Source organism: Sturnus vulgaris, chromosome 2 (assembly GCF_052056855.1).
Source record: "Sturnus vulgaris isolate bStuVul1 chromosome 2, bStuVul1.hap1, whole genome shotgun sequence".
NCBI classification, from domain to species: Eukaryota; Metazoa; Chordata; class Aves; order Passeriformes; family Sturnidae; genus Sturnus; species Sturnus vulgaris.
Window position 1 is genome coordinate 38023351 of NC_142244.1, and position 16124 is coordinate 38039474.

A 16124-nucleotide genomic window follows, 5' to 3' on the forward strand; every position below is an offset into this window, starting at 1 on the left:
AGGAGAATGAGATTTACATGGCTCCATGTTTACGTGGTTTAAACAGTTCATGACCCCGCCAGATCTGCAGTGGGTAGGACACTGAGGGCTTTGAGAAACAGACAAAAGAGAAGTGATGCTGAAGAGAAGGAGGAGAAAGCAGGCTTATGTGTTCTTTAAAAGCTATTTATGAGGAATGGTGGAGAGGTGAGGCAAATGACTGAAAGGAGGAAAGAACTGTGGAGATTAACCCCTGGGGACAGGCAAAGAATGGGGCACAGGGCACGCTGACATATGCTGGGCAGCTTGCAAGTGGAGAAGAGCTGTTGCCCACCAGCCCCTGTGTACTGAGCGCTGTAGGAGGTGCAGAGAGGATGCTTAGCTCTCACTTGTCCCTTGGTGAGATCATAAATGAGCCTAGGGAGCAGGAAAGGGGGTGGAAGGACTGGAAAACCAGAAGCTTTCCTGCCTTCCTTGTTACGCAGGGTCTGGGAAAGCTGTGAAGCTCTACTCACTTGTATCCATCTCCTGGTCAGAGCTGACTGAGCTCACTGTTATGCTCCTTGAAAACAGAGCTAAACTTTAACTCTTGTCCTATCAACAGATGGGAACTGATGGGGCAGTGGGGGCAGACACATAATTTAGTATTACCATTAAATGCGATGTTCTGCAACGTTGTATTCTAAGGGTGCAACAGAAAGGGTCAAGAGAGGGAACATCTGGGCTTTGTTTTGTTGTGTTGAACAGACAGGACAGAAAGGCCTCAGAACCCTGCTGTTACTGGCAAGGGCACGGAAATTCCATCCACCAGGCTTTATTCAGTGGGAGAGAAGGTTTTCTGGAAGATGGTAGCCCTGAATGGAGCTGTGGGTAAGCCTCATTTTAGGGTTCCTAGAAGAATAACCCCAACTCAGCCTTTATGATTTGCCCTGTCATCTACCCACCTCAAGGTAGTTGGTGGAGGCCAGAGAAAAAGAAGGAGTCCAAGAATGGGCTTAGATTGTGAGGCTTTTCTCTGTTGCCCTCCCATTTTTGCAGTAGCACGTGTCTGCAGGAGGATGACCAAAGACAGCAGCTTTGAGCTGAAGGAGTGATGGTTCTGGGTGTTCATAGCAACCACTCATATGGGACTGCATCCCTTTGGGGGAAGGCAAACCAGGCAAGGGGCAAAAGTTCATTTAACACCAACTGCAGAAAAGAGTAAAAAAGCCCTAATTAGCCATTCCTAGCATAGCCAGTCACTGTCCAGAAAGTGCAACAGTAGTCACAGCTACAAGACAGTTTAATTCAAGCCGTGAGGCTTAATTTTCTCCACTGCACTGACAGGTGATGACAGTGTTTCTCCAGCCTAAAGCTAACAGGGAACAGAAATTGTCTGTCTGCTGCAAGGTATTTTATTTTACTGGAAGAATAAAAAGCAACAAGCACAAAAACAAGTTATCTTCTCTGTTTCTTAACACTGAACCTCTGATTTGGCTTAACTTCAGCTATGTTCTCTCTCAGTCCTCCAGGTAGTTGTTTTTTATTATTTTCCTGTCTTGCTCAGGACTAAGTTGAGAAGAATTCAAATCCCTCTGAATTATCCTACAGTGTCTTGGACTTAAGGTTTTGTGCCCAAAAGAATTTTAACTTCTTTCTTGTGTGCATGCAGCAACATGCTTTGCCCTAGAAGTCAAAGGAGATAAAAAGGTAACTCATCCTGGAGAACAGTCTGTTCTGAGACCAGCCAGCTCCTTGGCCAGGCTAGAGAACCTGCCCAAATCCTTTTTCCTATTAATTTGTATGTCAAGAGCTAGTACATCACTTATCCACTTAGGAGTGAGTCTCCCAATACATTTATTCCAAGAAGATAGAAAATTATCACAATAGTTTTATCAACAGTGAAAGCTAAGTTGGATTTATTTGACATTCTTGAAGCTTCAGTGCCTTGTGCAAGTCAACAGGAAAATACTGTTATTTCACAAAATGCCACTGCAGCCAGATTGGTTTGGGTATCACTGATCTTGTGTGAATTAGCACAAATTAATTTTCACATTAACCTGCTTAAAGCCATGAACATTGCACTAGGTACTAGGGGATTCAGTTAATTACAATAATAGTACTTTTGTGCTAATTACAGGGACACACCAAAAAGGTTTCTGTAGCAATACTAACCCATTTTATAGCATGTAGGCCACCAGAAGTAATGAGCTTCATCTGTCCCAATTCAAATACAGTAATTTTCTTTAAGGTCTCATTTCTGACACTTGCAGACTTTTTCAAAAGGTTTACCTTTGCAAAACCATCCCTGCTTGCCTGTTTAGCTGCATTCCTCTTTTTCATTACTTTTTGTAATTTTAATGTAGTGCTAGTCTTTAAATATTTCAGTTTTCCATATTGTTTTCTTGTATTCATTGTGAATTAGAATGAACAGTCTTAAAAAGCACCAAAAAAGCTTAAGATGAGGCATTAGGGAAAAAATGCAGCTGCAGAAAGGAGAGTGAACCATGAGAATAGACTGCTTGGGGTGGTTGATAATGTCTCCATCTCTGAGGATCTTTAATAACAAATTAGCAAACATCTGTAAAAAGATCTAATTGTGGCTTAGGGCCCCTAAAGACTTTCTGCTCAGTCACTGGCAACCTCTTAATCTCCTATTTCTTCTGAGAAATCAGGCTTATGCTGTAGTTTCTGTAGTTTCATGCAAGTTTCTGGTGCTTGGCATCCATATAAGAGTCCATATTGTCCTTGGAAAATGCTAGGCAGTGCAATTTGATACAGCCCTTTAGAATTGCAGTCTAAGCTAAATCATCTCCATTTGCTTCAGAAGGTGCAATCAATTGTCCCAACACAGACAGCGTTTAGGAACTTGATCACAAATCCCAGACCATAATACATTCCAGACGATCTCGCCTGGTTCTCTCATTTGATCTCAGTACATCTCTTTCTTGAAAGAGTGTGCATAGGAAACTTAAATCATTCATCATTGTCAAAAAAATTTCTGAAGTGTTTATTGGTTTTGATCATTCCTGTCCAAACTGTCTCTGAAAGCTGTATGGATGTGACATTTTTTAGTGCTAAAAGCTGTTTAATCATAAACATTGTAAGCATCATTTTGGATCATCTACATCTGCTGCTTTTCCCTACCTGGATCATCCTAAACAGTTACAAGCAGTGAAGCAGAGATTCAGAGAGCTTTGGAGAAACCAGCCTGAGATGATAGATAGATAGATAGATAGATAGATAGATAGATAGATAGATAGATGATAGGTAGATAGATAGATAGATAGATAGATAGATAGATAGATAGATAGATAGACAGATAGACTTTCTGTAAGGAAACTACTGATAAACAAATAACATAAGGCTAACAAAAGTGAACACTTTTCCTTAGGAAAAGCTTTAGAGGTTGCCATTCTTATTCTGAGATGCCTGTCAGAATCATGAAAGAATATAAGAAGCCTGGATATCAGGTGGGAAGTTTTCAGTTTTCCATTTTCTATTGGTCTATAAGCCTTGCCTGTGATGTGGCTCACCAGCACAGCAGGGAGACAGCCGAGATCTGCTTCCTGTAGGACTGACTCTGACATTTTCTTTGTTAACTAAGATTGGATTGTTTATTTGGCAAAATGGAAATGGGTGGGTGAAGTTGTGCTTTCTCTCTAAATCTGCCATGAGAATCAATGTACAACAGAAAAGAGCAATTTACACAGAGGAACTGTGCAGGGGTAAAAGCCAATTAAGTCAGCTTCAGCCGTGTTCAGCTAGAAGAATGAGTCTACCTATTTGAGAATTGGCTCCTCTGAGTGGCCTTCCAAGAGCTGTGAAATGCCAAAATGAAATATATTTTAGGAAAGTATTTGAACAGTTTGTGCACAGTATTTTAGGGTTTGTTTTTCTCTAAAAGCAGGACTTGGACTTGATAAAGGAAACCTTTTCCAGGTGTTTTTTGCCAAGAGGGTGGGTTTTGGTGGTTCTGTGAATGGTGAGGTCAGTGATATCAGCAGTACTTGCAAGGCATTTACTGGTATTACTGTGCTTTTTCAGACATTAGTCGAATTTTACATGATCTGATGCTCAATTTAAACAACATTTCTGAGCATCCAGGCCATAGCTAAACCCTCCATTTCTAATTAGTCGACTAAAAATGCATAACATACTGCAGAGGACTCAAAATATTCCCTATAATAAGCTAAGAGGGATGCAGGAAGCATGACTTATCCTGAGGTAATATATGTATTTGTCTTGTTTAAACTCATTCAAGCTTGTAATGTGCTGAACTATTCCCTATTACCTGTTTGTATGAGAAACAGTAATCCCCCTTTAGTCAGGAAGTGCTAGCAAACTAATACAATTCTGCAGCTGCTCTCAATATTGCCTCTTAAAAAAGATCAATACACAAGTGGGAATGTTCTTATCCATTTTCTTCTTTTCTTTTTTGTTCAGGAGATTTGGGATTGTTTTAAGGGCTTTTTTTTTTAATGGTAAAAATGGACAGTTTTATTTCTGATTTTTGCTGAATTCTTCTTCTTAATTCAATAGAGTGTTCCAGACAACCTTAGGAGATGGCTGAAGACTGAAAGAGCAGCACAGCTGAGTGTAGGAAAGTGGCAGTTAGAGGGAGAGGTAGTTTTTACCTGGCAGATTTTGAAATCAAGGAGTGAATAATTTATAAACGGCATTTCCAATGTTAGGAAATTGTATTAATCATAATAGCAAAACAGTGCAGCCTGAAGAAGTATATGTCTTTATTTTCATAATACTTTTGTCAAGATTCTTCAGTTTCTGTTACTTCTGATGGTCCTTCTGATCCCTGCATTTTTTGGTAGTCTATAAGGCTGTCCTGTTCTCTGAATAATTACCTCTGATACTATTGGTATTCTTGCTACTGTTTAATTTTCTGCTTTGGCTTATGATGATGTTAAATAATTGTGGGTGGATTTTTTTTTACTGTGAGCTACAACTTTCATGGTGGTTTATGGAATTAATAAAATCACATTAGCTTCCACATCACTCTATTTTCAGTCAGAAACTTTTTTTTCCGTAAAGTCTCTTTTAGGAACCTCTTTTTTATCTCTTCCCACTCTGAGTATATCAAAATTTCATGGAGTAGAAGTACAAAACTAGCATATGATGTCTTAGCTGTGAAAGTTTTTCTGTAAGTTTTTAGGGAAGTTCACTTGGGAATTTTGAGCTTTGATTAAGCAATGTCTCCTTTTTTCATTTTTGTCTGAAAATCGGGTGAGTCAGACTGATTTATTTCAAAAAAGTTATATTTCAAAAAGCTTCTCGTGTAATTCCTAGATGGATCCTGTGCCTCCTTAGTCACATGAAGTTGCTGTTGTTCCTGGAGATGATGGAGTAGGATTGTACCCTTTTTCTCTTTTCTCAGCATGGTGCAGTACAAGGTGGCATCTTCTGCATCCAGCAGTGTTGGGGCAGATGCCACCTGCACCAGCATGCTCCCAGCTCTGTGTCCATATATTTGTGTCAGGAGCAGTCACACTCAGCCAGGTTACTGTAAATAGAGTACACAGGCTAACCCCATCCATTTTTATTGAAAGGGATTTGGGAACACTCACAGGAACCACGTAGCTGACATATGGGGCACTCAGGAGGAAATTTGTAAACAGCTGAAGGCAGGTAGGAATCATTTGCCACAATTTGTAAGTCTGGAAAAGAGGAATACATCCCCAGTGTAGTTACAGGGTTAGCTGAGACTATCAAACTGCCTTCCCAGTATTGCCAGGCCTAGGAAATTCCAGAAGTGGTCAGCTCTGTGCTGTTTCTTCATGCCAACTCGTGTCTTAAGCAAGCTAAACCAGCATCCTCATTAAGACATCAGTGTAATATGCTCGGCTCCCAAGAAATGGAACTACACTTGGTAAAAACAGAAGCAAGAAAAAAACAATGAAGCAAAAATAATAAAGAGCAAATGCCCCAGGCAAGGATTTTAGATGGGGAATTGTGGAAATTGAATAAATGTCTGAAAATATGGTCTCCCACCACTAGCCTGAAGTGACAAAATAGCTAAATGAATTAGCTTAGCTATTAATAGAAAGTAGGTTTTGCTCCTTTGCAACATCTCAGATAAATATTTGTTGAAGAAAAATGATTCTGAGGCAGGGAAGTGCTGCTTTTTTTTTCCTTTTCTTTTTTTGTTTCTTTTTTTTTTCACCTTGACAGAGTCACTTTGTGCCTAAAACACCAGAGATATCTTGCAATGTGTCTGCATTGTACAAAACAGTAATTCCTACAGAGCTATCAAGGTTAATGAGACATAAGCTGCTTTGCTGGGTGAGCATGGCTGTGCAAATTGGATGCCATGGCTGAGATGTGTCCAACTTTTCCAAGATTTCACTGTTCTGCCAAGGCAGACCATGTGAAACTCTGCTTTTTATTTGCCTTGCTCCTTCTTGGACGTGTACTCACAACATTATCCAAAATGTTAGCTCAATCTGGGCCTCAGGGAACTTGAAAAAGTGCTACAGATAGTCCTGTTTCATTCAGGGTGTATCAGTCAAAATAACAGGGAGGTAATTTTTGAGAATGCAGTAAAATCCAGTGCAGGATAAAGCTTCTCAAAGTCTTGTGAGGGGTTATTTTCAAAAGCTATTGAATTGCTTGGAGTTTTCTTTAGTGGCTGGAAGAAGTTGCAGAAATTTCCATCCAAGAAGGTTCAAGATGACACTTCCTGAACCAAGGATAGTCTTTAAGGGAGCAGGTAGAATAACACCCCAGTAGGATATAGTCCTTGTTGCTCACTAATAGGCTAATTTATTTAGTACATCTCTTTCATTAGGAGGAAGAGATTCTTTGAATCTAAAACCTGTAGAGACTGCTTTGGCTTGGAATTACATTCCCTGTGACTAGAAGAAGAACATGTTATTAGTCTCCTGAAGGTATAAGGGAGGAAGATATATTTTATGAGGTATTTCTATTCACAACTTACACAAAATGAGGGCTGTATCTAATGGTGCAACACATGGAGAGAGCATTATATTCAGTAATAAGGCAAAAGAAAATAAATTTAGTGATGCTATTAAGGCAATGAATCCAACTGCAGGTCAAATATAATGGATGAACTTTTAATTAGAAGGCAGGCTGAACTGTAAATACCTGCATATTGATAAAGGAAGATAACCAACCAATATCAAAGAATAAAGACATTAATAACCCTGCTGTGCTGAAGTTTTAAAGGGCAAAGCAGCCAGTAAAACCAGTAAACATACCTGTTTCATTAATTTTGAAAGGTTCCTGAAAAGGGGTATGGAAAATATTTCAATAAAAACAGGTAGATATAGTCAAAGTAATAAAATCTAATAAAAAGAAAATGTGTCTTCCTTTCCTCAGTATTGAAATCTGTGTTTTTCATTTCCTTTGAGTGAGCTCAAGGGTACTATATGACTGATAAGGAATCACAGTATCACTTGTTCTGTTCTGCAGTGTACCATGAATGGAGCGAGGCTTTTTTAGCAGCACTTTCTCCAATCAATAAGGCCAGTTCTGCATCAAAAAATGTGTGCAGTTTTTTCCTGTTGAGTCATGAATTGAGCTGATAGTAAATCTGATTTTTTGGACTTATTAAAAGCAGAGCATTTACCATAAAATATAAAATCCAAAGCCAGTCTTGTACAGAGCTATGTTCCTGGCAGTGGCCAACATCAGACATGACAGAGGCAGATAAAAGAACCAAAGGTACAGTGAACTGTACCTAACCATTGCTTCTTTCTTTCTTTCTTTCTTTCTTTCTTTCTTTCTTTCTTTCTTTCTTTCTTTCTTTCTTTCTTTCTTTCTTTCTTTCTTTCTTTCTTTCTTTCTTTCTTTCTTTCTTTCTTTCTTTCTTTCTTTCTTTCTTTCTTTCTTTCTTTCTTTCTTTCTTTCTTTCTTTCTTTCTTTCTTTCTTTCTTTCTTTCCTTTCTTTCCTTTCTTTCTTTCCTTTCTTTCTTTCTTTCTTTCTTTCTTATAAAATTACCACAGATTACCACAATGATTTTTCACCATCATTAACCTGCTGTGTAAATGTTTGCAACATCAGGCAGGTATAGAAAGGAACCCCTAATCATCTAAAAGGATACTTTCAGCTAAAAAATTGACTCAAATAATAAATTTTTTTAAAAGTCCGAAGAGAAGACATAAAATACTAGTATTATCAGTTCATGTCTTTTTGCACACCCTTTCACTTTCCATGTGCATTACAGTAGTTTCAAAGGCTTCCAGGGTTGTGGGATGCTGGCACAGCCAAAGACACAGTGTTAATCGAGCAGCCATATCTCTGCTGCAGCTGTCACAGTATGGTGAGAGTTACTCGTTCTGGCTCACACAGCTGCACACTGCAAATCTGTGGAAAAGCACAACCAGACCCAGTGCTCTGAAGTCTTGATGCTGGTCTCATCATCTTCCTCTCACCTCCAAGTATAAAACCAGTGGTGACTGGGCAACACAGTGGGCAAAGGGCAGAAATGGAAGAGCACTCACTCTAGGAAGAAATGTTATTTTAAATCTTACACTATTAAAGCAAGACACTTACTAAGAGGAGGCAAAGGGAAAAATACTTACATTTTATAAATAGCATAAATAACAGTATCATAATCATAGTTTTCTGCACGTCACCATCTCAGATATCCGAGGCAGTAAGTTCATGACTTACCACAAAAGCATACAGTTTGTGTTCCCATAAACAGACCAGAAGAAAATCTCAGAAGATTTGAGGTGGCCTGAATAATTGAAGTTATGCCCAATTGATGTTGATAGAGAAACTCATCTGGCAGCTGTTCCTTTATTATCGTTTCTAGAGCTATCCAACATACCTTTATTGAGGTGATAAAGTTCTCTAAGTAATGCTTTCCTGGTTTGCTTGTGTTTTGTGGTTTGCGTTTTGGGGGTTTTTAACTGTGTAGTCTGTTAAAACTGGACAATTCAAGTTTTACTTTTCGTTTTTGAATTTCTACTTTTTAGTAAATCTCTTATCATCCAGAAATAAACAGTGAATATCGTGAGTTACACAGAAAAGCAAATTCTGTTACCTGCTGGCAGAAGGAATTGCTATCTCTCTAAAGAGGCCATCACTAAAAGTGTTCAAGTGATAAAGATAGGGACTGGGCTACTGAACTGTTATTTTGACTATTGCATCATATGTCAGCATTTCAGTTTCTTAACTATGCTTTACTTGTAGGATCAGGGCTTTTTTTTATTGTATTCCCTAAATTCAATCAATACTACAATCTTTGTTATAAACATAAAAGTGAAAAATAACAGTGGTGTAGTTTTGTAAAATTCTGCAACTCTTTTTCATAGAAAAGCTGCAGAATATTTATTCATTTAACATAGCTATTCTTTATTTCTATAACCAAAAAGTAGCATCAAGCCATCAGATGTAATACTCAATCTTTGCTATTTTTATATTCAGAATTATTTGATTTTGAGGTTTACTTCTTGCATTCATTTTTTGGCTCCCAAAAGCATCTAAGACTTCCAGGAGCTTTCTTGTGTTCTCAAGTTTGTTTTTTTTTTGTATCCTCAGTCTTTTAGGCTGTTTATGAACTCATTTTGAAAAACGTTAAACTAAAATTTTAATATACTGATTATATTACTAGGAGAAATTTTTACTCCATGTATATGAAAGGACATCACAGCAAAACTCGTCCCAAACTGTCCTTATTGTCTTTGCATCCATCACAAATCTCACAAACTCATGATATTTGAAGAGACTCATGATATGTGGAGAGACTTACATGTTAAGTAATCAGATTCACAAAAGTTCACATACCAAGTCTGACCAAAGAGAATCAATAGGATGCTCAAAAGGGAGGGGTGTCTGTGTGTCAGAACAATTTCTTCCCACCACACAGGACCCCACTCACACAGTGGGTAGATGAGTTGGCAGAATTTTAGGTATCTAAATCACTTCAGCTGTAAAAACTTTGGTATCTGCATGTCCTGAGATACCAAAGTGTATTAGTCAAGATTTTGTAGATCACAGTTTTTTCATCTTGGCCAACTAACATGAAGTATATCACTCTTTGGATTTGAGGTTTTAGATGTTTTTTTAACAGGGCTGGCCATTAGCCTTGCTTTGATATCTCAGTATGTGAGCTAAGGAGAAGCTTCAAGGTGTTTGAAGTTGACTCCCAAAGATCTATCCCATCCTTTCAACATGTCCAAGTGCTTTGGAAAGGAAAGGATTGCATCAATATTGGAAGGTTAGAATACATATGAGTCCCAGATATAGCACTTGGTAGGGTGTTGGAATGAGGTGGAAGAAAAATCATCAGCTCCCTGTCCATTTATTCAGTCTATTTATTTGCCTGTATGGCAAACATTCATTATTCAAACTGGTGTCTTTATTTGATAAATGTGCTGGTTTGGCCTTGATTGGCTCGGGGGCACTTCACGTTGTAGCCATTCAAGCTGACTCTTCTCTGCCTCCTCACTGAGTGGAGCCAACATTAGAAAACAGACTCTTGGCAAAATGGGGATTTGCCTGTGGGAGCATTGCCTGAGCCCTGAAAGTTGGTCTTGCTCTCCCTGTAGCTGGACCACTCCTCACAGCAGCAATCTCCTCTCCCACTTCCAGTGCCACAGCTCCACCTCTCCAGGGGCAGTGAGTCCTATCTGTGTCTTTGGGACAGCCAAATTCAGGTCTGCCTACACTGCCATGAGCCCTTGGGCCAGCTCTAAACTGGTGTATGAACAAACACTTCCCTCCACCCCATCTCCCTTGTTTTTTACAGCAACAACCCCAGAGCCACAGGCCAGACCCCCAAAATAATACTGGTTACAGTTCACTCACCCATTTGCCTTTCTAGCCTAATGTGTAGCTTTATCCGTTTTTTAAGTTACCAGAGTTGTTAAATCATTACTAAATCAGGCAACGGATAGGAACTTTGAAGATGGATTGTAGTAAGTCAGATTTGGGAAGTTTTGCTAATGAAACATTCCAGTTCTTTGTTCTCCCTTTCTTCAAAGAACATTAAACTAATGAATCGGCTTTGACTGTATTTTTTGTTAGTATGTCACAACTTCAGTGTCCTTTTAATTGCATAGGAGCCTTGAAAGTGTGTTTTTTAGATTCAGTGCTGAATTTGAAGGAAGCATGAAGTGCTTTTCTGGACTTTTGCACTGCCCTTTTTCACACCTAACAAATGCAAAGCCATTAGGAAACAGCTTGCCTGGAATGACCCAAAGTACAAAGAAGTGTTAAGAAAAAAGGACTCTTTCCCAGCAGGCAGAGCTATCACAGCAGTTCTGATGGCAGAGCATCACTGTTTCTTTTTCTGTTCACATTTCAAATGCATCTGTCACTGTAGTATCTAGGAATCAGTAGGAGAACGAGGAGGACTGAGATTAAAGAAACTAATCTGAGCTGAGTTAAATACTGCCTGCATTGATGGTCATGCAATTTTTGGTCCAGGCATTTAGCAGGAGGAAGGGACAAGAGTACATTTCAGTGAAGAAGGTACAGTAGGAAAATACAGTCCCATAAATTTGGGGTTTTTTTCAAATTATCTATGTATTTAAATCCATAGCAAAAAACTTCTCAAGAAACAAAGTCACAGAATATCACTAGTACTTCAGTAATTTTTGGTATCAAGCAGGGAGGAGGGCCTTGAACCTTGAGTTTCCATCACATGCTTATTAGACAATTTTTAATATGTCTTGTGGTTTCAAGAGATCCCCCAGAATGAAAGAGATTCTTGAACTCAAAGTAAGTATACAGACAGTTAAAACTGGTTAAACTACAGGTGTGCTCTAAAGTCAGAACACAAGCAATAATATCATCTGACCAAGCTGCAGTCATTGGAGTATCTGATGTTCAAGTTGCAGATAGCTGGATGCTGTGCTAGAGAAAATCAGATTTTCAGTCCTCTCTTCTCACGCTCCAGATTGGTGTCTAAATCTGGGAGTTACTCCCACACCTTACATTCAGAGTCAGCCTGGGATGGGGATGCTTATTAAAGGGAAAGTTGCTCTGCTGTAGATCATTCATATCCTTGTTGTTGCCCAGATGTAAAGCATTCAAGAAGCTGAATTACACTGTATGTGTACTGTCTTCTTCAGTGTGTCCACCACAAATGAAAGAGAGCTAGTAACAAGCCTTAAAATTGTAATATTCTGTCTATTTGTGTAGGACTGATACTGTATGAGGAAGAGAAATGCAAGGTTTGGTCCTTAAGATCACCTTTCCTATTTGCCAAGAAGAAATGTTAGATTTGTTTTAATGAAATATAGGCTAAACAAAGCTTTGCTGAGAAGGTGATTATTTACTAAATAAATTTTAAAGCAGGAGATTGGAACAAATATGACTGACATAGAGCAAACTTAAATCCTACACTGGGATAAACACTTCAAAACTAAACTCCATTTAAAAAAAATAAACATGAGTTTGTAGGAGCCTTAGTTCCACTGAGAATTTGTGCTTTTAAATCTCTAAGAAGTTTAAAGATGTGCTCTAGGTGAAAAAAAATGAGCAAGAAACAAGCTACAGAATAAATCTAAAATACAGTCTGCATGTAGGAGTTTCTCTTCTCCTTCAGTTGCAGTCAGTGAATTCATAGGTATGTGGGAAGACTGAAGAGTCTTATACCACTGCAGTGGTTCCCAACTGATGAGCAAAGTAGCCACTGTCACTTAACAGACTGAGTAGGTAATGCCAAGGAAGCTCAGTGGAAAGAGAAGCAAAATGTGTCGAGAGAGAAGGAGGGGGGAAAAAACCCAAACACCAAATCAACCCATTCTGCTAAGGCAGCTTGAAGGTGGCTCATGTCTGTGCAAAATGTGGGATCCTGGAATGGTCAGGTGTTATTATCCAGTGAAAACTTAGAGTGCATACAATAAAATGAATTAGTTGTTGCAAAGCATCTAGACATTCTGGGAACTGAGCCAGTAGGAACAGCAAATGATCAAACAAAAATAATGCTGTTCTTCTAGGAGAAGAATGCGAATGTTGCTGTCTTACAGCATTTTCACATAGCTCAGACAGCAACAAACAAGATGCAGAGCAATGGGTTATAAATGCACTGTAAAAATTTATTTGCTTAAGCTGGGAGGTGATGGGATCTGGTGGAATGTACCCCATTCCTTTGAGGGAGGAAACCTTGTGTGCTGGTTTCACTTCTGCTTTAGCCTTGCTGTGGGGAAAGGGAGCGTTCTTTTGAAGGCGGCAGTGAAATAAAACGTTGAGGTGCAGGGAACATCATCTTCTCTTTGCTGGCATCAGTCTGCAATATCTTACTCTTTAAAGTGTCACTGACTCACTGAAATATATTTTGTACACCCCCTCAGCTTAGTCTTATAGCTCACATCAGTAGATTTCCTGGGTTTAGGTTGAATTATGGCTCTGTGTGCTGCTGGAGGTTCTCAGTTCCAAGGAATTAGAGCTTGTCTCCAAAATCCCAATCTTTCTCCTTGCAAACCAAAGCTCAGCCCATTGGGTCACACGATGAGCAAGGGGAATATGGCACTAGAGGGACCATTGATGAGGCTGTATCCTGTCAGGGAGGAGTCTCACCAAATGATGTGGCTCTAGCTGATCCCATGTTGCTGGGCAGCAGGTCACAGCATTTTTCAGAGCCACCAGTAGAACTATGGAGGTGAACGAGGTGGTGGGGGAGCAGTTCTGTGCCATTGTTATGCAGCTTAGGTTTGGAGTTTCTGGGATCACTCACCCTAAGACCGAGATATGGCTCCACCTATTTAAAAGAAACAGAGCCCAAGCCTCAGTGGGCAATTTAAAAAAGATGACTGATTGCTCATACAATGATTTTCCAGCTGCTTTGGGGATAACTGGACATGGAAATATCTCCTTCATTATGAAGGGATTTTACAGTAATTGCTTGACTCATTATTAACTTCAGCTCACCCTCCCACTGACCCTAACAAGGTATGACATTATTTGGCAAGAGTAAAGATGCAGTGGAAAACTGCTTTCAACATTCTTTCCACAGACTGGAAGATACTTGTAAACACACTTTAAACCTCTTTTCCTTTCCTGAAATTGCAGGACCATGGGTCTAAATATCTGATTACTCATCTAGCCAGTGTTGAAATGTTCAGGTACCACAATAAAAAGGGCATATATTTACCTAAGATAATACATTAATTCAAGGTTCTATTAGACCTCAATTTGCAAGACATGCCTTATACTCATTAATTTAATGTTAATTTTCATTTAGCAGCCCTAATGATTATATAGGTCAAGAAAACTAAAATATCTTTATTCTCTGGGGTTTTCTTATCTCCTTAGAGTACGCTCGATTTGAGGCAAAAATCCATGACCTGCGTGAGCAGATGATGAATCACAGCATGAGTTCTGGGTCTGGCTCCCTGAGGACTAATCAGAAGAGGTCACTGTATGTCAGGTAAGCAGGAAGAGCTTTCTCCTGGGAATACATCACAGCTACCTTGTCTGTGCCTGATGTGAGGTGTTGGTGTGGCAAGGTGGGAAAGAAGTCTGAGGAACTGCCTTGAAATGAACTGAGAAACGCATCCATCTTACAAGCACAGCATCATTAATGAGAAAATTGGATAAAAGCCCTATTTGCCCTATTTGACCATTTCAAGTAATGTGCAAAGAGCATGACACTTTTATAGTGATTTGGGTTTATGAGATGAGCACTTCTTAGCTCTCTCAGTATCTGAGCTGGATACTGGGGCGTAATGCCACAATGTGCTTCTGTATGAGGTCTTGCCCAGACATGGAGCAAGCCTTTTCAGGAAGAGCACCTTTCTGCCAAAACCTTTTCCTTGCAAAACACAAACTCTTATATGCTATTCTAAATGCTGCTACTATCCCCTCCCATATGTTTACCCTTCTATCAGTCTATGCTGCAAAGAATTTGCCATCTATCTAGCAAGATCAAATGTGCAGATGGTAAACAAGCTGCTGTCCATAGCTTAAATGGGGTAGGGAATAACAAAGGAATTACCTTTGTTACTTACTGGGAGCAGTGGTTGTAGTTTCACCTTGAATGTACGAGTCTGTTGCTGGAGTGAGTCTTGCCCAATTGCCCCAGCAAAATTCTTGCTGTCACTCTCCCCTTTTGGGACTTATGGAGACTATGGGACTCTGTCAAGTATTTTAATAATCTTAATAATTATGCTTCTCTAGGCTTTCATTTTCATTCTCCCTTTGTCCCCTCTATCCTCCCCATGCTCAGCATATAATTTGAAATTTCTTACAATCGTGAAGTAGAGGGAAGCAATTTGTCAGCCTCTAGGCAGTGATAATTATTCACAGGGGAGCTAATTCAGGTGATAACATTGCAGAGATCCAATTAAGGCTAAATTCTACATTTTGTCATTATGTTCTCAGCATGAAGGAGTAAGGTAGTTGAGAAGGAAGGGAAAACTTAAATGTTAGCACGAAGGGTCTGATTCTAATGGGCAACAACCACATGAAGCACTAATTGGTACTGCTGTCAGAAAGAGCAATGACTGAAGGGACATGGATCACTCTTACCAGTGAGGTTGATGTTGGGCAAGGTCAGATTAGAAGTGTTGAGGTTTTCAATGCATCTCTAACCTTCCATGACCTGAAGTAGGTGTTTTTTCCAGACCAGAATGACTTTGTTGTCATGAGCTTTGATCAGCTCCCTGAATTTGCATTTTATGAAAAGCTAAAATTGTGTGTGTAAGCATGGATAGATACAAGCTTCCTTTCTCGAGATAAGCTAGGACTCCAAAATGTAGGGAGTAATGGTGTGAGAAGCCCAAGCCAGCAAATGCAGGTTAATTGAGGTGTGCACATAAAGGGCAGGGTCCTGAACACCTTACTGCAGTTTGAACTGCACCAAAACTTGATCCCCCTGTATGAGCATTGACCTGGGAAGCTCTGCTGAGAACTGAGGCTTGTTAACTTGACTTTGAGCTAAGCTATCTGTGCTGCATCTGGACTAGCCTAGCTCTCCTGTACATTGCTCTGTGTGCACTGATGAGCCTGGTTTTCTGCTACTTCATGAATTCTGGCTGTGGTCTGTCTCACTAAGCTGCTATGCCCTGGTGCTTCACTGCAGGAGCCTTTGATGTCTTAGCTGCTTATCTAAATGGAGCTTCCCAAACCACAAATGCAAAACCTGTTCTTTTATTTCACAGTCATTCCAAAAAATGCCCCAAAAACCTCTGAAGCAGAAAACCACAAAAGCCTCAGTCACTTCTTCTAGCATTTA

At 39.5% G+C, this 16124-nt stretch overlaps 1 protein-coding gene across 34 annotated transcripts in view; it reads left to right on the forward strand.

The window, feature by feature from the left end:
- The window catches only part of DLG2 (discs large MAGUK scaffold protein 2), a 982239-nt gene that overhangs the window by 878409 nt on the left and 87706 nt on the right, over positions 1–16124 (forward strand). For all 34 annotated transcript variants that reach the window (XM_088159292.1, XM_088159294.1, XM_088159295.1 and 31 more), the window contains one exon: positions 14204–14318. In XM_088159292.1, the coding sequence (XP_088015418.1) occupies positions 14204–14318 (115 nt within the window). The remainder of the gene's footprint in view (positions 1–14203; positions 14319–16124) is intronic.